Genomic DNA, 23,101 nt, shown 5'->3' on the forward strand with positions numbered 1-23,101 from the left:
CTAACATAATATTTTTGTTTGTTTGACTTTTCATAATTTTTTTAGTTCTTTGATTAGATGAATTTTGTCTCATTTACATTACAGCCGACCAGCTAAATTATATGTGACAGAACAACTGTAAGTAAACCATTAGAACTCAAGACAGATGCAACATTCATCCTAAAAGGGATATATAATATAATTAATGATGTCCCACTGAACATTTATAATATAATTAATTTGACAAATTTTTCATATGAAGCCCATCGTAATCCTTGCCTCGATCGCTAACCAATACCATACAGATAAATTTCATTATTAGATGCCCAAAAAGGATTTAAATTGGAAATGAGTCATACCCCAAAATCTTAAATCTGTAGCCTCAAAGTAAAGAACAAAAAAAAAAAGTCAGTAATCATCCTAGCTTCCCACATTTCAAGCATTATATGAAGTTGGAAATGAGTCATACCCCAGAATTTGTAACACCCCCAACAGGAGAGAAAAGTCTGATGCCTAGCTTGATAAGAAGTAGACCCAAATTATACACATAATATTCATATTAATTATGAAGTTGAAGAAATCATTAAACTAGATTAGTAACATTTGAAAATGTCTCTAAAAATTATTATTGACACTTTGAAATATCAATGACTTGTAATTATTGATTAAATTATAAAAAATTAAAAATGTCAAAGAAATTCAGTGACACTGGAATTTCTAACTATACTTATAGGGACACTAAAAAATATTAATGACAATAACTGAAATCACTTATTACTTACAGAATGGCATTTTTCCTTCGCTGGAGACAATAAAACAACTTTTATCAAATTGCCTTACTTTTCTACAATGACTCAGACATAATTCATACTTTTTATCACCTTCGTAAAGGACAATCTGACAAAGCGCTATTCACCAAAAATCTGACAAAGTAAGCATAAGCAACTCTTCGTATAATTTTCAACATATTCACCTGAAATTGAAAAGAAGAAAATAATTAAAAATTAATAATAATAATAATAACATTTTATAGTTTTAGGGAAAAGCGGCAACCAAATGGTGAAGAAAGCATTCATAAAAAAAATAAAAAAAGAAGGTGAAGAAAGCAATTATTCACCCAAAAAGAAAAATGGTGAAGAAAGCATTTGATTGGCTGCTTCATATCCAAGCAAGTTTGCAATTGGCTGAATGGTCATGTATCATAAAGGAAGCATTAGGTTCCTCAACCTCTAAGCTTTAAATGTCCTATATCGTCTAGGATAACCAACCTTACAAGGCTTACAATTAGTTAATATCACTTGCTCTCTGTAATTGCGAAAGCCCATAAGCAGATCCCAGAGCAATAGAAATCAACTTATACCAGTTGCATTTCCTCCTCTTTGGCTCCGTTTCTAATTACATCAAATTGCTTGTTTCAATATTTTGCCCACTCTTTGATTCAACTAGCTTCCCCACATACCCCAACATAATATACATATATATTATCTTATCGTAGTCATTGCTTCCTACAGTTGAAATCTCTCCATGCATTAATTATCTGAAAGTGGCTGCAAAAAGAACGGTAAGTAATTTTAAACTTTTTTCCTTTTTAGAGGGAGAGAAAGTCTAACGCTTAATTGAAACTAAGCACCAGAGTAGGGAACTCGTGGGACTTAAACAAATCTTGAGCATCTTTTATTATTGCCTTAACCAATGAGTCAGCTTGAATTTTTTAGTGGGGAAAACATGCCAGGTTTTATCTTATCAAAAATCGATCTATAAAATTATATTGGGTATACTTTTATATTTTTAAAGCTTTTGAGTGTTTGGTCTTGATATTACCATAGTCCTTCTATTCTGTTCAACTAGAAATTTGTCAGGTCTAAGCAGAGTTCTCGAATGAACAGTTAAACAAAAAGAAATGGACCAGAATCTTCAACCAGTATCAGAAAATGGAAAGGAAAATGAGAGAGCAAAAGCGCTCAAGGCCTTCGATGATACAAAAGCTGGTGTAAAAGGACTTGTTGATGCTGGACTAGTAACAGTCCCTCAGATCTTTGTCATACCACCAGAAGATATATCTTCTGAGATGTTAGGCTCTGGCTTCCCCTCCTTCAAGGTTCCCATTATAGACCTCAAAGGCATGCAAAGTACTGATACTCTGCAGCATCACCAAATTGCCAAGGAAGTAATAAATGCAGGTGAGACATGGGGTTTCTTCCAGATCGTGAACCATGGAATACCGCAAGAAATAATGGACCAGATGATTGAAGGCATCAAGAGGTTCAATGAGCAACCAAATGAAGTGAAGATGGAGTTCTATTCGCGTGATAAGATGAAAAAGGTGCGGTTCAATAGCAACTTTGATCTTTATAAGGCAAGATCTGCAAATTGGAGGGACACTTTGTCCTCTACCATGGCTCCCAATCCACCACCCTCTGAAGAATATCCAGCAGCATGCAGGTACACATCCAATTTTAGAAGCATTACATGGTTAGATAAAGCCATAACTTTAGGAAAATTTAGGAAAATACATATTAAATAGACTCCATTTTTTATAAATACTCTGAAAAAAGCATTGTTAGATTCTATCTTTCTGTAGAATTTTGGTAGAAGCAAGTACTCTAGTAGAAATGTAGAGATCAGAACATCTATGAAATTACCGCACAGGAGATTTTTTTAGGCTGCAAGGCACTTGAGAGGGAGAGAACCTAAAAAACAAAAACAAAAAAGCACACCTGAAGGTGCAGTGATGACACAAGTTTTCACAGTAAGGCAAGAAAACATGCTGTCAAAATTGAGAATCATATATAATCTTATTCTTGAGATTTTTGACAAAATTTCGCTCGTCAATAAATGGTGTTTCTCAGCTGATCTGCCTAAATTTAAGCTGAATTATATGTTTAATCATCTCTATCCACTTCACATGCACCTGCTTGTTCTCATGCCCTCGAGTTGCAGGTATACAATGTTGCAGTACTCTGAGCATATTAAGAAGTTGGGACAAGTTCTATTTCAGTTGATATCAATGGGACTTGGACTTCCTTCTCATTTCCTGGAAGATATGGAATGTAATAAAGGACATACTTTTTTCTGCCACTACTATCCACCATGCCCTGAACCAGAGAGGAGTATAGGACATGGCAAGCACAGTGATGCAGACTTTCTTACAGTACTTCTACAAGATCACATTGGTGGTCTTCAAGCTCTCCACCAAAATCATTGGGTTGATATCCCTCCATTGAGAGGAGCTCTATTGGTTAATATTGGAGACTTCTTACAGGTAAGAGCTGCAAATATTTCACCATCTTTTGGAAATTATTCATTGTATCTGTCAAAAAATTATTCCTTTGGCCAATTAAATGAAAATTCCAACAAAGAGAAGCATTGAGTGCTTTGGTATTCTTTTGATGCAGCTCATCTCCAATGACAAGCTTAAAAGCGTTCAGCATAGAGTGATTGCTAAATGCATAGGCCCAAGAATCTCAGTTGCATGCTTCTTCTCAACACATTTACAGGAATCAAATAAGTTCGTTGGTCCTATAAAAGAGTTGCTGACAGATGAAAATCCACCTTTGTACAAGGAAACCTTGGTAAAGGACTACATTGACTCATTGATCGCGGCAGGACTAGCTGAATTCTCCGCACTCGAACCATTAAGGTTGTGACAACTCTGTTTACCCCATTTCAGCATCCAAAATATGTAAAGCATCCTTTTGTAACTCGGACATGAAAAAGGTACAATAACAAATAATAAATAAATAAAACCTACAATAAGTACATAAACTACAAAGGGAATCAGTTAGTAAATAGCTAAATGCATATTAATGATAAACCTCATGGTTTAATGAGACCCTCTATGAATTCCCTTTGGTATGTTTTGCCATTTCGTGTCTTTTATTTAAAATCTACACGCTGTATATAAGATGCTACTTTGCTATGTTTTGCTATTTCGTATCTTTTATTTAAAATCTACACGCTGTATATAAGATGCTGCTAAATTTACTCTTCAAAGTCTATTTCCCCTATGTCCAAACAAAACAAAAATAAAAACTCTCTTTCCCTGCTTTACTCAAGCATTTGTGCAGAGAGCACTTATAAAAACTGGAAGGGTGAAAGAGAAAACATATATCGCTCAAGAAAACATGACATATTGTCCCAGAGAGAGAGGAGAGAGTAAAAAAAAAAATTGTATAATAGACAGTATCACTATTACCCTATAACAGTGACATCACAAAAGAAACATGTCATAAAATAGTTATAAAAAAAAATGGAATCATGTGTTAAGAGGATAAATTTTTATAACGAAATTTAACCAATTTCTATCTATTGCCAAGCTTTAGAACTTATAATATTTCAATATCCACTGACAAGGAAAGGAACAACAAAGATGGAAGGAACGTAATAATAAAAACCAAGAAAACAGTTAAAAGGAGCTAGAATGGAGAACCAAAGACAAGTCTGTCAAAGCAATTAAGTACCAAATATCAGAACGTATTCATTTGATTTCTAAATTAATTGAAATAACATGAACTTCCCGCAGAAATTTTAAGACATCACACAAACAACATCCGTTAGTTTTGGACAGATTCAAGAAAGCTCAATAACGAACACAAAGTGCACGTATAAATCATTTTATATGGTGCTGGATACAAATTACATAAAGAAAAAAAGGGCTAAATCCTCCTTAAAAAAATAAAATAAAATAAAATAAGAAAGGGAAAAAAATATGAAGCTCAGCTCCATGAGCATCAAGTTTCCACTTTTATTGAACATTCTACATAACTTGTATTAATGTCCCATTATAACAAATATTTCACTCTCTTATTTGTTCACTCCCAATCTTCATCACTCAACTGATCGTCTATGTCTTCTTTTGGTGGCCTAATCACCAAAACCACAGTCCCTAAACTCTCCTTCACATCCTTTTCCTTCAATGCCGATCCCCTTACAACCTTTAATCCATCATCAACAGCAACCAAATAAAAACTACCATCCGCTTCCACCTCCTTTTTACTCCTATCAGCCACCACCAATATAGGCTCCTCCTTGTACCACCTATTTGTTCTCCATGGCAATGCCCTGGCATCAACAAATGATACCACCACTCCTCCTTTTTCTAATCCCACCACCGGTTCCCACCCGGGCAAGACAACCCACCTCGTCCATCCTTTCTCTGCCAACACCACACCGAATTCCCCTTCATTCCTACACTCCCATGGAGCTTCCAAAACCTCTTTCTCTCTTTCCTCTGCTCTACAAACAGGTAGAACCACGACTGAGCTCGCCTCAGCCACCTCACCAATCATCATCCTCACTACCGGAACCCGAACCCCTTCCTCGACATTCCCTTCCACTCCATCTTTAGCCTCACCCCCTCTCTCCAGTTCCCGTAAAACTCTACTCTTTGCCTTCTCACTCTCAGCGACTTCCAGAGCCTGCTCTAAAGCCGCAGTCCTCTGTTCCGAAGGGTTTTTGTGCTCTCTACTCTGCCTACAAAACATGAAAGAGAGACAATCACCTGGAAGTGCATAATCAAAGCTCTTCCAACCTCTATCCCCACGTCTACGAGGGAAATCCTTCATCGCTCGAGCAAGGTCCTGAGCTCCCTTCGCATCGAGCCGATTCTCAGCAATGTACCGAGCCGCAGCGAAGCGCTGCTGGCCATTCAGCAACCGAATTTCGTACAGCAACTCGGCACCGCCCAAGTCAAACGCCGAGACAATTTCTGGGTCGATCTTGGATTGGACTAAGGAATCGCGAACTTTGGCGGCGACGACGAGGCAGTTCTGCTCGACCCCCGAAATGCCGGTGGCTTCTTCAATGAAAGGAGGGGAAAAGCCTTCCTGTATGAGGGTTGGGATGAGAGGGGCGTAATCGAACCAGAGGCCGAGACGATTAGCAAGGACCTCGATACGACTTGCCGTATCGAGGTTGCGGAACTGGGAAGGGAGTGGAGATGGAGGTGGTCTGAAGGGCTGGTAGAGGTTCTGCTGTTGATGTTGTGGGCTTGAGGAAGGAGTTGGGGAAGGATTGAGAGTTGCAGAGATGGGTTTTGGGCTTGGGAGAGGTTTGGAATGGGATATAAGGAGAGGACGGTGGGCGTTCAGGAAGGAAGAAGATGAGAAGGGCTTGTTGTTGTTGTTGTTGTTGTTGTTGTTGGAGATGAAAGAAGAGGAGGGTTTCACAGAGTTTGCTGTGAGAGAAAGCATTTTTGTGTTGGGAAGGTCGAAAATGGAGGACGAGGGAGTTTTTGCTGTGCCTTATCTGTATTTCGCCGGATATTTTCGTTTTTTTTTTTTGAAGATAATACTTTGGGCTTTGGAGTGGGACCGAGATAGTAAGAGAGATAGATAGAAAGTCGTTTGACATTTAATGGGCTACATTTTAGGCACAGTTAATTCCTATTATGGGTCATTGGCCCAATTAATTTCTATTCGTCTAATTCGGCCCAATGTTCAAAAGGGAACAACAAATTTGGGTTTCTTTTTTTTTTTTTTTTTTTTTGGCCCTTTTTTTTATAATAAGACAAGGAAAAAAAAATAAAATGTAGGTTAAACTATGTAGTTTAAATCTTTTTTACATTATCATATGTTTTATTTAATATATATATATTTTTTTTTGTGTGTTTTGGGCGAGGGGCAATAGTGATTAACGAAACTCAGCTCTTCTAACAAAATATAAATTTACATTTTGAAAATATTTATATGATCCCAAAAAAACAAATTATAATGTTTTTTTTTTTTTTTTTTTGGGTTAACCCCTAACAACATTATATGTAGTTTGTAGTTTTTATAGCTTTCTTTTCAAACATATTTTTATTTATATTCAATAAAATCAAATAATTTAATTTATGCTAGTTTCATTTATTTTCAAAGAAAATAAAGCATATATATGAAATATAATATATGTGCTGGTTTATTCTATTTTTTAAATAAGATGATTTTGAATATAAAATTTTTTTTATGATAACAATTCAATTCCCAACCCCCCATTTTAAGAATATTGGTTCCATCCTTGGTCTTCATCCTCTAGTTACTTACAGAGAGTGTAAGAAATTATTAACTTTCACAGAGTCAATTAATTGACCCTCAAAATCATCTTAGTAATTCCAACCAAGCTATTCAGTAATCCCAGACTATAACATTTTATTAAAAGAAAATATTGAAATTTTGTTTAATCCACAGAATGTGTTTTTTTTTTTTTTTTTTTCCTTGGTGAATACAAAATAGAAGTATTTTAGTGGGCTGCTTTAAACTTATATGTTTAAAGTGCTACCCTATCAGCTAGGCTGAGTTTGATTATGGGCTGCTTTCAAATATTCATACTGTTTTTCAGTTCTTCCCTAGCAATGTTTAAAAGCCTAGCACACGGAATCACAAATGACCAATTCTAAGTAAACTGTGAATCACATCATACGTCGTATTAAGAGAATGTAAGTTTTTGACCAACCCAATTTCGTCTAAATGGTATATCTACATGCATGCATATTCAATTAACCCACGGGTTTACGACAACAAGAAATGAAAAAAAATATATTATTTTTATATAGCTTCCAAGCATTGGAAAGTTTGACTTTATCAAAAAAGAGATACCTTAGGACGGCTGCTCAAATAATAGCTAGAAAATTTAAGTGCCTTGTATAATGTTATTTCTCTCGGACATTATATATATCTTTAAGTACAGTATCTAGCTAGTCTTTGATTAAACGTATAAGAACCAAACGTTAACAATTAAATTAAGCCCTCACTTACATCAATATGCATGCATATTCATATCATACAGGATTTAACCAAACCAGTCTTAAATTTAACTACATTTTAAAGATCGATCTGCTTAATTTTCAGAAATTTCTTCTTCAAGTCTTCTAGAAATATATGCATGGAGAGTGAAGACGTTCGAGAGGAGGCAAAATTGGAGTTCTTTATTCCTAACTCTTTGACAAACGCATGTTTAAAACGTGTGAGAATTAACAGTTTTGATTAGTTCGCTATATGACTTGGCATTATTTGTGGCCGCAAAAAGAAAATCAGACCGGGTCAGAAAGTGAGAGATAATGAAGTACCTTTTGGTTTTGTATTCACGATCCATCAATCAATACCATATACACAAGATGTATTTGCACTTGGAGGCATGCAGCCAAACCTTTTCGTCTCGTCAAATAATTCATATATCTTTTTTATATTATATATATATATATATATGAAAATATTTATTTTATATATATATATATATATATAGATAGATATGAAAAAGTAAAATCTTTTTATTGTTATAATGTCGAAACCAAATTAATTTTATTATTACAAGGAAGTTATAACTTCATAAAGATATAATTACAAATTGTTTTGACTTATTTTTAGTAAAAGTAGTATAAGGTAAAGTAAGCACTATACATTAAAAAATAATTAATAAATTATTAATGGAGCCTATCAACTCCAAGTTATAGACATGCATTAATAAAACAAATAAACGTAGTTTCAATTCAAAACAACTTTCTTAAACCTTATGTAGCATATCATATACATTGTGCAATATATAGATAATTATTACTATGTGAAAGCAAATTTTTCAATATGAAATTTAAAAAGTTATAACTTATTATAATATAAAGTTTATTCTTATTCATAACGGATTTAAATTGGGACCATAATATTTTTATGACTAAATAGAAATTATTCCTCAATTGAATTTCACTATAAAAGGGTCTTACTATATATATATATATATATATATATATATTCAAATAGGATAAAATAAAAAGGGAACATATATATATATATATATATATAATGAAAGAGATATATAGATTATTTTTATGTATGGTCCTATTTTTTCTTTCTTTTCTTTTTCTCTTTTTTTTCTTTTTGGTTACATTTATTTATTGGTGATGGTAGAATATATATATATATATATATATATTTAGATTTATATTTTGTGAGGAACAAATTATCCACAACTATCATATCTATATAACTTGAATGATTTAATAACTGTAAATAATTATTCCTCATAATCCTTTTCTATAATCTCGTCATCATATCAAACCCTTCAAACACCTTTACATGGATATGGTAATTAGGGACTATATCTAGCCTTTTGCCATCACCAACAAACAAATCCAGCCAAAAAGGAAAAAGAAAATGGAAATTAAACGAATTAACAGAATAATAATGAAATAAGCTTTTAGATTATATATTGAGAAAATTAAGAAAAATAATGAAATTTTATGCAAAAACTAATATTGTTCTTTTTTATTTATTTTTCCTACTGTGAAAGAAGGAAAAAAAAAATAAAGAAGGAAAAAAAAATGATAGAAGAGTAATGATATGTACGTATATATGAGTACGTAAGCTTATATCTTGATGATGATTTCATGTAGCCTTAAGGGGTAACAAAACGTATTTGCAAATAGTTAAATAATATTTAGCAATTAATTAATTAAACTTCAAAGTTCAAACACTTTTAATCACATGTTCACGTTGAATTCAAAAATGAATCATCACAAATACAAAATCGTAGTCCAATCTGCTTTGGGTGTTGGGAACCGGTAATATATTGCCTTAAAAAATTCAAATGTTCCCACTTAAACATTCTTTCTATTGGCCACGTTGAAAAGTTTGACCAAAAGTAGAAGTTTATATGAAACTTTGAACTTAAAAAAAGAGTTTTCAAATACTTCTGTAAGTTTGATTGACCAACTGCTGAATAGACACTTCCATCAAATCCTTAATTAGTTTCTCTTTTATCCACACAAAAATCACTACTTAAAAATAATAATAATATGTATACATATATATTTGATCATCTTTAATATATATATATATATATATATTGACTAGCTTTTGAAAACACAAGCACTAAATAGATTATAATAAGTAAGTTGCTTAGGTGGTAAAATGGTATTAATGAATAACAAGGTGGTAGTTAATATTATTATCAATCAGTCAAACGAGAGACTTGGCATGGATTGATCCGAACAAAAGAATGAAAGCGACGTACCTTTGGAAACAGGAATGGCTGTAATAAATCCCGGAGTATAAACAGTGTTAGAAATTAAGAAAATAAAAATAATAAATGATTAGAAAAAGGATCATATTAACCAATTTTTTTGCTACAGTTTTATACAAACCAATTGATCCAATTTTTGTGTACAAGAGTTAAATTTCAATTTTCGATTTCAACAGTTACTTCTATTAAATATTCAAGATTCTTTGAATTTGGATTGTGTTCTGCGGACAAAAATAATGGAGTGAAAGTAATGTAGTTCAATTAATTTGGCAGAATTCAACTAATGGTCCCTGCAGCAATCCATTGGTTTTGGATTGACCTCCTTTTCTTTTCTTTACATAGCAACAATCTTTTCTTTGTTTTGCTTTAATTAATTTATTGATAGGTTTGATTATTTTTCTTATTTAGCTATATAAACTTTAGTGAAATAAATTGTTAACAGTGATCATTGTCATTTAAGTTATCTTAAAATGATGAAGCAATATTATAACAAAGGTTGATAAGTTGGGTGAAAGAATAAAATGAATTGGAACATATTGAATGATTCAGAAGGAAAATGGGGTATGGTTAGACCAAATGGTAATTCAATATTATGCCTTTTTTTCATTAAAGATGTTCTATATTGGGAATGATATATATATATATATATATAAGTGGAACCACACGAAAGCTAATCCACTAAAGCAAATTGAAAACTCTTTATCAGTATATAAAGCTTTGGTCAATTGGTATGTTGCAAACAATAATGCCAATGCTGATGATTGTTTGATTAGTGGGATTAACTTAATTCATATATATTAATTACCTAATTGACCCATAAATCAGAGAAAGAAAATTAAAAAGAGACCCTTTTATTTTATTGCATTTGACTAAATTCAAAGCGCTTTGAAGGAGATTTTGTTTGGCAATAAAAGCTTTAGGCAAACACACACTCATTTGTGTTCAAATTAACTTTATGGCTTATCTTCGTTTAGATACAATGCTAAAGCATCATTTGACATATATATTATTATTACCTAATTTGCAAATGTAGAATGCTGCAATTTGCATCCCCGTAATATATATTTATAATGAGCTTTTTAACAACTGAAAAATATAAGCACGAGGGAAATGAACCTATTTTAAACACGTACATATGGAGGGAATATAAAATAAGAATATATATACTTTCTTTGCCTTATAGATGAATGAAGCATTATTTCCTTGAGGTTTTGAAAACGAAAATGAAGTAGAGGTCACAAATTAAAGTGCCGATACCTGAATTCGGAACCAATTAATAATTTTGTGGATGGGGAAAGAGATTTTAACTTTATAAATGATACATACAGGTTCATGCACATTCCAAAAGAATTAAAACCGGATTTAATTTGGTCAATCAATCATGAACGCTCTTTTTTGTTTCTCTTTTATGCATTTATTTTTTCTTAATTTTGTTCATATATAAATATTTTATAAATATATATATATATATATATATAAATTCATGAATAGCAGAAATTATTGAGTAAGATTAGCCAGATGTTCAATTGGATTGGGACATGAACATTGTTGTGGTTCCATTTTTCTGGTCAAAAATTTATGTATGGGCCCTGCATATGAGAGCTAAAGGACATGAGATTTTGACTTCTTCCTTTCCCTTTAAACGAGGTAAAGCTATACGACAGAAAAGGAATCATTATTTTACTTTTTACTTACTTATCATTGTTATTGTTACGTTTGCCTCCTAAAAATTTTCACAAGGTCAATAGAGATTGCAATGTTCTTTGAGTACTGCATGTAAATATATTTTTTTTTTGGTAATTGCTTACTAATATCAATATTTTTTTTGGTAATTGTTCACTAATATCAACATAATATATATATTATGTAATTAAAAATGCTATTAAAAAAAAAAAAAAGAAAGCAATGAAAAAAATGCCACTTGATGATAAAGTATCATGCATGGACTTGACTGGATGGGTTCTTAGAACCAAGCTCATTGTTAACAAGCACCATGTCCACTACTGTCTATATCAGGCTGTGCTCGTGCAATATTTTTATATAATATAATACCTCACTGCACTAAATTAAGTAAAAAAATAAAATAAAAATATCGTTGTTTCAATCTTTAATATAAATAGAAAAAACAAATATAACTACGTTTTCCAAGTTGCATGACTTGTTCTATAAATCCAAAGTACATGGTCTTCGTCTCAAATGGCAAGGATGGCTATGTGTAGACCGTAAAGTGGAAAACCCTAAATGTAGACAAACAAGAGTCAGAGATGACCAACCCTTAAAGACAAAAAAAAGGTCAGCTGTATCCGTAATTTTAACTTTTTTACTTTTAACTTTTCCAATTTTCATTTTAGAAACATATATATGTATTAAAATATATATATATATATCTGATTTTTTTATTTCAATTTATATATGATTAAAAAGCTTAAAAAAAAAAAAAAAAGCCGCTGCCGATTCGTTTGTCAAAATTAGCAATTAGTTAATATGAAAATTTATTTTGTGTGACCATCATTGTGAAATCATTTAATTCACTTTTTTTTTTCAATATATTGGCGTTTTTTAATGGATCCAACCCACCAACTGTCCAATTATCACCGTTTATTGTTCTATTTTTGGACATTGGACCTGTGTACAATTATGGCAGATCACGATATTTATAGACCACAAATTTTGTCATTTAATTAAAAATTTATTATTGGAATAGAAGGATTTGTCCACCAGCAATTTTTTTTTTTTTTTTTATTTTGTTGACCAGCTTCTGATAAACAAAGACGTGAGATATTTGCTACATAAGAGAAGATGACATTTTTCTTTATTAATTTGTTTTTTTTTTATTTTTTTGGGATCAATTTTTGTTTGTAATATTGTTTTGGTATTATTCTTCCTACCTGTCCACAACAAGAACGAGACAAGTTACCATTCCAATTTATTGGGAGAAATTAAATAAAGCCAAACTTTTTCTCTGTCTGATCTCCACAATATTCGAAAATTAATCAAGACCAATGTTCATTAACACGAAATCATATTTTGTGATTAATTTAATATCATTTTAACTAGGAACTGCTGTTAAGATTCAGTAATAAAAAAATATATATTAACCGCTGAATTAAATTCTATTATTTAGGCTAAAACAAAATTAAATTTATAGCTGGCTGGAAAAAAAAAAAAATACTGCGGCAAATTAATGTATTTGCAGTGCCTCTCCTTTACCTCTCCAATAAAATATATAACCAAAATTACACAGCGAAACATGTATCAAATATTATTATAGAGGCCCTATAGCCACCGTATGCAATATGCAATGCATGTTTCGCTTTCACACATGACCAATGCAATGTCAACATCATATGACATATGGATGACCATAGTTTCATATGTACAGCTCTCACCCTATGTATTATATATAAATGCTATTTGCTTATTTACCAAAAATAAAATGCTATTTGCTCTGGAATTATCCAGGCGATATGGTCCAGGTACTGGGTACCTCGACTTCTTTTTAAGTGCTAAAAGGCATCTATAAAAGTTCAAATGAGGCTAGGTTCCCAGCTATGCTACCTGATGATATTGAAATTGTTTATCAAAAATATATTTATATATATATATATATATAGCTTTATTATAATGTATGCTAGTTTTGCATCATAAAGGGTGCGGTATCAATTTTTTTCGATAAAAAATTCAAAAATTCGGTTTATTATTGTCAAAAGTCCGATAGTATCCTCTTTATGGTGTAGGACTAGTGTATTTTTTTAACGAAATTATATATATATATACATATAAATTGATTGTTTGCTATGATCAACAGCTAAAGCATTACTTCATTTGATGGGTGCTATAAGATTATTTGCCACATAGATTTTTAATTTTAAATAAAATTAATTATTGTTATGTTACACTAACTATGATAATATGACTTATCTTAATTATAATTTATTTAACTATCCAAACTCTTATATATTTATATATAGATGTACAGTTAACTCCCTCCATTAATAAATTCAAAACAAATTGCTCACCTCTTGTTTTTCTTTGAGTTGTGTAAGTCTCCATTGGTAATTATAAACAAGATTAGCTATAATCCATTGAAAATCTTGCATGTAGGCCCACATAAATTTTATATCTATGAGCTTTTTAATTATGTGAAACCCACACTCTTACATGTACATATTTTAGTTACTATCATCACCTTTTTTTAAGTGTCCTATAGGATGTTGTACCCATCAACTAATACGAAAAATTACAACTATATAAGTACATAATTTTTATTATATATACTTATGATATGATCACCATTTATGAGAGTAAAACAGAGAATTCGATTAATCGTTTGATTAATGGAGCTACCTAATTAAAGAAACCTAACAACCAACCAATAACTGTTTGAAGAAGAAGGATTAATGTCATGAGCTTGATAATATTAATGATTTAAATGAAGTACAAGGCTAACTATAACTTGATATGAATAATTAGTTACCCTCTTCTTGTTAGGAACAAACTTACATTTTTCTTTTTCCTGGACAAATATAGTAACAACTTACATTGTACATGCACATATAGAATTGAAGTGACAAATTGTTTATGCCTACAATGTTAAACGGACAAACAAGGCGCTCATGCATGAATAACATATATGAAAATATACAATAAAATATGATATGACTTATCTTAATTATAATTTATTTAACAATCCACACTATGCGAAAATTGATATTTAGCGACACTCATTTAACGACGCTACAAAACAAACGCATCTGAAAAAACAAAACCGCGACTCTGATGTTAATGCACTAGTAAAAATTCAATAAATATATAACGTGTAACAGTCCAGTCCACCCGCATGAGATATTGTCCGCTTTGGGTCCAGCCCGTACGGGTTTAAAAGGCCTCTTAAGGGAAAGATATTCACACCTTCTTATAAGGCATGTTTTGTTCCCATTTTCAACCGATGTGGGATCTCACAATCCACCCCCTTTGGGGCCTAGCATCCTCGCTGGCACACCGATCCGGGTCTAACTCTAATACCAACTGTAATAGTCCAGTCCACCCGCATGAGATATTGTCCACTTTGGATCCAGTTCGCACGGTTTTAAAAGGCTTCTCAAGGGAAAGGTATTCACACTCTCTTATAAGGCATGCTTCGTTCCCCTTTCCAACTGATGTGGGATCTCACACAACGCATCCAAAAACTGTCGATCTCAAAAGATCGCTAAAAACAAAAAACATGCGACACATCTGTTAAGGGTCGCTGAATGTGGGACTGACCAGAGTTGCCATTAATACTGCATTTATATTTTATTTGAATTGTATTGTATGTTTAAATGCTACTCATGAAAAATGAATACCAACCACTAATCTATGTTTACATAATAATAAAATTTAATTATACAAGGTTGTTGTTCAATTATATAATTTTTCTTGTATAGCTTATTTTTGCAAATCTCTTAAATAATATTCTTTTATTTCAACTACAAATAACTAGTAAAAATATTATAACAACATAACTGAGCTGTTTTTTTTTTTTTTTAATAGAGGTCACAGGCAATGCACTATTTAGATTGTGCGTCGCCTATTACCTTCCCTTTACTTTTTAATTTTTTTTTAAGTTCTTTTAAACAATCTAATTTTATTTCAACAACAAATAACCAATAAAAATATTAGAGTAATAAAAATGAGATTTTTTTTTTAATATATAGTTAACAGGCGACGCACTATTTAGATTGTGCGTCACCTGTTCACTCCTACCTTTTTCTTTTTCTTTTTTAGTTCTTTTAATCAATCTAATTTTATTTTAACAACAAATAAGCAGTAAAAATATTAGAGTAACAGAATCGAACTGTTTTTTATTTATTTTTTATTATATATATTACAAACGACATACTAATTAGATTGTGCGTCGCCTGTTCTCTTTCCTTTTTTTTTTTCTAATTTTTGTTATTTTTTTAAACAATTTAATTTTATTTCAATAACAAATAAACAGTAAAAATATTAGACCGACAAAAATAAGCTTTTCTTATATATATATATAGTTAATAGACGACGCACTATATAAATTATGCGTCGCCTATTCTCTCCTTCCTCTTTTTTTTTTTGTTCTTTTAATTAATCTAATTCTAATTCAATAACAAATAACCCATAAAAATATTAGAGCAATATAACTGGGCTTTTTTTTTTTTTTTTTGTTATATGTGTAACAGGCGACGCACCAATAAGATTGTGCGTCGCTTGTTCTCTCTTCACTTTTTTTTTTGTTAGATCTTTTAATCAATCTAATTTTATTTTCATAATAAATAACTAGTAAAATTATTAGTGCGCTAAAACTAAGCTGTTTTTTTTTTTTTTTCATATATAGTTAACAGGCGACACATTATTTAGATTATGCGTCACCTGTTATCTCCTTATCTTTTTTTTTTAGTTCTTTTAATCAATCTAATTTTATTTCAACAATAAATAACCAGTAAAAATATTAGAGCACCAAAACTGAGCTCTTTTCTATATATATATATATAGTTAACAGGCGATGCACTATTTAGATTATGCGTCGTCTGTTCTCTTCTCACCTTTTTTTTTAGTTCTTTAATCAATCTAATTTTATTTCAACAACAAATAATAAGTAAAAATATTAGAGCACCAAAACTGAGCTTTTTTTTTTTTTATATAGTTTATAGGCAACGCACTACTTAAATTGTGCATCGCCTGTTCTCTTTTTTTTAAGTTTTTTTTTTTTAATTCTTTTAAACATGTACAAAAGCATTAAAAAAAAAAATCACATAGGGCTATGCCAAAAATTGAACCCAGGACCTCACATACGCTCAAGGAATCACCACACCACCAGATCAAATGATTTGGATGTAATAATACAACAAGAACTAGGTAATATAGTTTTAGGTGACACATTGCAAATAGATGAAAAGGAGATACATTCTTTAACAAATGCGTCACCTTTCCTTTTTAATGCATCGCCTTTCCTCTTTTCTTTTTTTTTTTTTAAATTTTTTGTTTAAACATTTAGAAACCCATAAAAAAAAAATCAAAATAGGATCATGACAAGAATTGAACCCAGAACCTTTTACACTCTCAAGGAATCACCATACTACCAGGCTAAATAACTTGGGTGTAATAATATAACAAGTACTAACTAATATAATTTTAGGCAATGCAGTCTTTTAAGAAAGAGTCGCTAAATAGACAAAAAGGCGATGCATTTGTCAACAACTGTATCGTCGTTTCACTCAACCAATTTTTAATTTTTTTTCAATTTGAAAGTTGTTTTTAGTAATTTTTTAATTTTGCAAATATGCTTCTTTTTTTTTTAATTTGTAGATGAGCAATCAAGAAAACTAATTAAAGATTAAAAAAAAAACATGGAATAGGCGATGCGTTTTAATGGAATTGCGTCGCCTTTTCCTTCAATTTTTTTATTATTTTTTTTTAAAAAAAAAAAGCAATTTAATAGACTTTCAATTTTTAAAAACAAGTAAACTATCATTAACCATAAACACATGAAAGTTAAGCTTATTAACATACTTATGTAGATAAATTGGTTAATAAATGCTTGTTGAATTAGAATTCTATATTTGATACCCTATCTCAAATTAGGTCTTGAGATATTTTGTATCTTGTCTATACACATATATGTGAATAACTTATAAGAGCATTGACAAACTATTTTCTATTTTTAGATCAATGGAATTTATGTTCATTGGATTGCTACATGAATATATTTGTAGATGAACAATTAAAAAATTATTTAAAGATTATAAAGAAAATATAAAAAATGAAACAGGTGATGCTTTTTTACCATAATGCGTCGCTCTATCCCACAATTCAAAAACAGGTGACCCTTCTTGAAGAGAATGCGTCGCCTATTCTCTCAATTAAAAAAAATAAAAATTTTGAAAGACATGCAAATTTTATAAAGAATAAAGGTGTACTTGAAAAACAGAAAAATAAACAACAATCATCGATATTTTGCTTCTCATTTTTAAGAAATATTTTCAGTTTTTATTTGTAGATGAAAAATAAAAAATTAATCAAATAAAAAAAATGCAATTGGAAGAAAAGGCACGTTTTTGCCATTTTTTGAAAATTTTTGAAGCGTTTTAAAATTTTTACGCCCTCCTTTGAATCCCTTTTCTTTTTTAAAACTATATCAAGTGTACTACCTAATAGATATTAGATTTGGAAGCAACCTAAGAGAGACTTGAAGAGTGAGATATTTCGGGTTTCATTTTTCATTTGCCTACGTTGTCGTCGGCCGGGAAGCTGGATTTCTCTGTGTCGCCCTCGTGATTTTCTGGGTTTCTTCTTTCTTTGTCTCCATTGTTTAGGTGAGTTTCTTTTTTCTTTGTGGTTGGCGGAGATATGAGATGGGTTTTTTTTTTTTTTTTGTTTTTTTAACCGCAGGTTAGGTTCGTTGGGTTTTATTAATTTTGCTTTTGTAGAAATTTTGTTTGTAATATTGCTTGACATTGTTTTGCTAAGTTCAACAGGTATTTTATATTGAAGATCAACTTAATTCAAGATGGTCTATTGTTTTAACTTCACCACAACATCGTACTTTTGTTGAAGAAGATGTTCTTGGAGATATTACGATGGCTCACAATCCATTTGTCATGTAGTTGCCAAGTATCAATGAAAATGATAATGAGGATGAATGTGAGAGTGACTATGTTTGTAATGACTGTGAGGGGAGAAATGTGCCTCGCCAAATTTTAAGAACAATGGTAATATTCTTTAAATTTTCATTTACTAAATTATAAATTTAATAATGATTAATATTTTATTTATTTTTTTAATTTTTTCATATGCAATATGAGGGTGTAATATCGTCAACAAGAGGACGTCAACTTCCATCTCAATGAGTATGCATTCATGGAAGTTTAATTAATATTAAATTTGTTATGAAAAATACAATAGTTTACAAATTATGTAAAAATATGTCAATGAGATGATATTTAATTTATTTGATAATTAATTTGTTATGATAAAATATTTATTTTAAATTTTTGTATTATAATTATTTTGGATGAAGCTAGTTTTTGTTTTTTTTGTATTTTAATTATTTTTATATTTTTACTATTTTAATCACTTTTCACAAAATTTAAAAAAATTAAAAAAACAAAAAAGTAACAAATAATGCGTCGCTAAAAGTGTATCTAAATAGGCGATACTATTAATGCATCACTAAATAGTCAACTCTAATAATGCGTCGCTAAATAGTCAACTCTAATAATGTGTTGCTCAATAGTCAACTCTAATAATGTGTCGCTAAATAGGTGACTCTATTAATGCATCGCTGAATAGTCAACTTTATTAATACGTCGCTAAATAGGCGACTCTATTAATGCATTGCTAAATAGGCAACTCATTAGCGACTAATATATTTAGCAACATTATATGAAACAATCGCTAATATATTTTTAGTGACATTGTGGTGAAGCGTCACTAAATAATGCATCGCTATAAGTGGATTGATAGAATGAGTCGCTAAAAATTAAAAGATAGCCGACTCTCATACTGTATCGCTTGTTGTCTTATAGATTTAACGACAGGATATTAAAGGACGCCGTGCAATATGTTGTTGTTTATTTTGTGCGATGCATTTATTGTGTTATTTATCATTGCAATTCCAATAGTGCCAATATATATGTATAGTTAATTCCCTCCATTATTAAATTCAAAACAAATTGCTCACCTTTTGTTTTTCTTTGAGTTTTGTAAGTCTCCATTGATAATTATAAACAAGATTAGCTATAATCCATTGAAAATCTTGCATGTAGGCCCACATAAATTTTTATATTTATGAGCTTTTTAATTATGTGAACCCCACACTCTTACATGTACATTTTTTAGTTACTATTATCACCTTTTTTTTAGTGTTCTATAGGATGTTGTATATCCTTCAACTAATACGAACAATTACAACTATGTACGTACATAATTTTTATTATATATATATATATATATATATATATTATATGATCACCATTTATGAGAGTAAAACAGAGAATCTCGATTAATCGTTTGATTAATTGAGCTACCTAAAGAAACCTAATAACCAACCAATCTGTTTGAAGAAGAAGGATTAATGTCATGAGCTTGATAATATCGATGATGTAAATGAAGTACAAGGCTAGCTATAACTTGATATGAATAATTAGTTAGCCTCTTCTTGTTAGTAACAAAATTACATTTTTTTTTTTTTTTTGGGACAAATATAGTAAAAACTTACATTGTATATGCACATATGGAATTGAAGTGACGCATTGTTTATGCCTACAATGTTAAATGGACATAGAAGGCGCTCATGCATGAATAAATATACAATAAAATATGAAATCACCTAGCTGACGTCATACATCGAATTCTTACAAGACCTGGCCGCCATGCCATGACTACTTTGACTCACGTGCACCAACTACCATGTCTGGTCCCACTAGTCGCTCCCTCCTCCTAATGTTCATGATGTAATAATCTCTTTCTGCTAAATTATTTTCTACTTTATTTTATTTTATTTTCACATGAAGTCCTTTTACACCCTTTTCTTTGTGCCTATATAAAGGTTTCCAACTTTCATATTCTTTCCTCATATATCACCACATTAAAAACACACCCTCAACCTGTATCACTACCAACAACTCTTGTTAATATCCAAAAAAAAGTTTCAAATTACCCCCCCAGAAAAAAAAAAAAAAAGAGATTCGTCACTAAATGGATTATTCCTCATCGTTTTGTAGCCAATACTCAAACTCCGAATTCTCTCCTCAACCATATTCTTCTTCCTTCAACTCATTCTTATCCGATCTTTCATGGGCCGAAGAGTACTCCTTCAATTTCAACAACCAACCAGTTCCCCTCCCTTTCAATGAAAACGACTCCGAAGAAATGCTTCTCTACGGGGTCCTCGCCGGAGGAGACTCATCGGAATCCATATCCAACGCTCATTCCAAAGACGTGGAGGAGGTGAATTCTAAAGCCAGAGCCGTCGAAGAAGAAGAAGAAGAACAAAGAACAGCAGAAGAAGTGTCTTACAGAGGGGTTCGGAGGCGTCCATGGGGAAAGTACGCGGCGGAGATAAGGGACTCGACGAGGAATGGAGTCAGAGTTTGGCTGGGAACTTTCGATACGGCGGAAGCGGCGGCCTTGGCTTATGACCAAGCCGCATTCGCAATGCGGGGCTCGCTTGCGGTGCTCAACTTTCCTGTGGAGAGGGTTTACCAGTCGCTTAAGGAGATGAAGTATGGTTACGAAGAAGGAAGCTCACCGGTTTTGGCTCTGAAACGAAGGCACTCCATGACGAAGAAGCATAAGAAATCCTTGGCAACAATGTCTAAGAACAAGAAGAAGAAGGAGATGATGGAAAATGTGGTGGTGTTGGAGGACTTGGGTGCTGATTACTTAGAGGAGCTCCTCAAAATATCCGAATCCACCAGTCCTAATTATTGGTAAAATTTTCAAGAGATCATCATAGTCTTCTCGGGTTAATTTAGGACAACTCACTTTTACCTTTTTTTTTTTTTTTGTGTGTGTGTGTGTGTGTGTGTGTAAAATTGTGAAGAAATGGATAAATAAACAATGGATAAATAAAATTGTATTGAGTTTTTTTTTTTCAAATGTTTTTAGTGTGTCCTCATTCTTATTCTTATTATTAATATTATTATTGATATATATTATGCCGCTTCATTTAAAATTATTAATACAAAATAAATAAATCAAATAAAAATAGCTATTTTTAATATAAAATTGGATTTTGTGGCAAGTTGATAGAATATAGAGATTGAAAATACAAATCTGAAAATCTCCATCTATGGGACACACATATAATGCGGATTCAACAAATAAAACAAAAAAAAAGTTGCTTTTTAATATAAAATTGGGTTTTATTACTGATGGAGTAGAAATAGAGATTGGAAATAAAAAATAGAAGATCTCCATCCCTGTATGTAAGACATAAATATAATGTGGATTTACCATAAAAAAATAAAATAATAGCTACTCTTTAAAATATAATTAGTTTTTACTATTGATGTGATAAAAACAGGGATTGAACAAAAGAAACATAAGATCTTCGTTTAAGTTTGAGACACAAATAGGATTCTCCATATGGTTGGTTATATTTTTAGTGACTAAATATTCGATGTAATGATAACTATCACGATAAGAATGGTGGGTACAGTAGTGGACCTTTGACTGCGACCGTTGTGACAGTTACATTGGAGGTCCGTTTGGTTAATTATTAATAATAGATATTGGGTATTTACACTACTTAAACTGGTGGTCACAACCAATTTTTTGTCGCTCAGTTTAATATTTCAAGATTTCTTATAGACTGAAAAAAAAGATAGTTATTTTATTTAATTTGAAAAAGATAGTTATTTTATTTAATTTGATGAGTTAAGTTAGATATATCACAAGGGATAATTAATTTATTTATTTTATTTTATTTTTTATAAATGTTAGCATAAGATTTAATCAACCTTAACAATCTTGATATGTATCATTCTTTTTAATATTGTTTGTCGGGTATTTTTATTTTTCAAAAATATGTTTTTAACTCCTTTGATCTGGTCTCATTTCTCTTTTTCTTTATCAATGATTTTTTTTTTTTTTTTTTATTCCTAATGTTTCTTTCTTGTTTGGCTTCTTTAATTTCTCTTTATCCTATTCTATCTGCTTTATTGTTATTGTTGTGAAGGGCCCTCCAAGTTGCACTTGAAAGTCGTAATGAAATTGACCTGGCTTAAAGACTATTCAAATTTCTTTTATTTCATATATATTTTTTTAAAAGAAACATACGAAAGCAGATAACAATCAAACTAGTAGAAGGAAGCCGATGATTATTGTTTTGTTTGCAAGCATCAAGTGGGCAAAACGAAACAAGAAACATCCTTTCTATTAAGGAATTGCAATTTAATTTTTTATATAAATTTATTATTATTATTATTATTATTATTATTATTAATTCAGTAGTAGATATTGTGACAATAAATGTGGATGGGTACGAGACATTTGTTGACTACCTTTGTCTAATTCCATATAACTCGAGTGTAGATCAATAAATGATTTAAAAAATAATAATAATTATTTTCATAATGTGATTTTTGAAAACGATTGACTTGAGAATTCAAAA

The 23,101-nt window shown here is 31.1% G+C and overlaps 3 protein-coding genes across 5 annotated transcripts; 2 read left to right on the forward strand and 1 right to left on the reverse strand.

Moving 5' to 3' along the window:
• Positions 1–1,242: 1,242 nt before the first annotated feature.
• LOC107412300 (1-aminocyclopropane-1-carboxylate oxidase homolog 1) lies at positions 1,243–3,844 on the forward strand. 3 transcript variants are annotated; one of them, XM_016020044.4, is made up of 4 exons: positions 1,243–1,540; positions 1,828–2,421; positions 2,920–3,241; positions 3,375–3,844. In XM_016020044.4, the coding sequence occupies exons 2-4, from the start codon at positions 1,880–1,882 to the stop codon at positions 3,624–3,626; spliced, it is 1,116 nt and encodes a 371-aa protein (XP_015875530.2). In that variant the 5' UTR covers positions 1,243–1,540; positions 1,828–1,879; the 3' UTR covers positions 3,627–3,844. The 3 variants fall into 3 exon arrangements, with proteins under 3 accessions (XP_015875530.2, XP_024926142.2, XP_015875527.2); XM_025070374.3 differs by having other exon boundaries at positions 1,839–2,421; XM_016020041.4 differs by having other exon boundaries at positions 1,866–2,421.
• Positions 3,845–4,553: 709 nt separating this feature from the next.
• Positions 4,554–6,258, reverse strand: LOC107412301 (rubisco accumulation factor 1.1, chloroplastic). The gene has a single exon (XM_016020045.4). It carries the CDS (start codon positions 6,168–6,170, stop codon positions 4,791–4,793), a length of 1,380 nt encoding a protein of 459 aa, XP_015875531.2. The 5' UTR covers positions 6,171–6,258; the 3' UTR covers positions 4,554–4,790.
• A 14,250-nt stretch (positions 6,259–20,508) lies between these two features.
• Positions 20,509–21,550, forward strand: LOC107412317 (ethylene-response factor C3). Its single transcript, XM_016020068.4, has one exon. The coding sequence runs from the start codon at positions 20,683–20,685 to the stop codon at positions 21,418–21,420; it is 738 nt and encodes a 245-aa protein (XP_015875554.1). The 5' UTR covers positions 20,509–20,682; the 3' UTR covers positions 21,421–21,550.
• The last annotated feature ends 1,551 nt before the right edge of the window (positions 21,551–23,101 follow it).

The sequence above is a fragment of the Ziziphus jujuba genome, chromosome 10 (genome assembly GCF_031755915.1).
Source record: "Ziziphus jujuba cultivar Dongzao chromosome 10, ASM3175591v1".
NCBI classification, from domain to species: Eukaryota; Viridiplantae; Streptophyta; class Magnoliopsida; order Rosales; family Rhamnaceae; genus Ziziphus; species Ziziphus jujuba.

Excerpts from the sequence above, each read along its gene's own strand:
- LOC107412301 (XM_016020045.4), bottom strand. The coding sequence starts at position 6,170 with ATGCTTTCTCTCACAGCAAACTCTGTGAAACCCTCCTCTTCTTTCATC.
- LOC107412317 (XM_016020068.4), top strand. The coding sequence starts at position 20,683 with ATGGATTATTCCTCATCGTTTTGTAGCCAATACTCAAACTCCGAATTC.
- LOC107412300 (XM_016020044.4), top strand. The coding sequence starts at position 1,880 with ATGGACCAGAATCTTCAACCAGTATCAGAAAATGGAAAGGAAAATGAG. Across the intron at positions 2,422-2,919 it reads GAATATCCAGCAGCATGCAG|GTATACAATGTTGCAGTACT; the intron begins GTACACATCCAA and ends CTCGAGTTGCAG. Across the intron at positions 3,242-3,374 it reads ATATTGGAGACTTCTTACAG|CTCATCTCCAATGACAAGCT; the intron begins GTAAGAGCTGCA and ends CTTTTGATGCAG.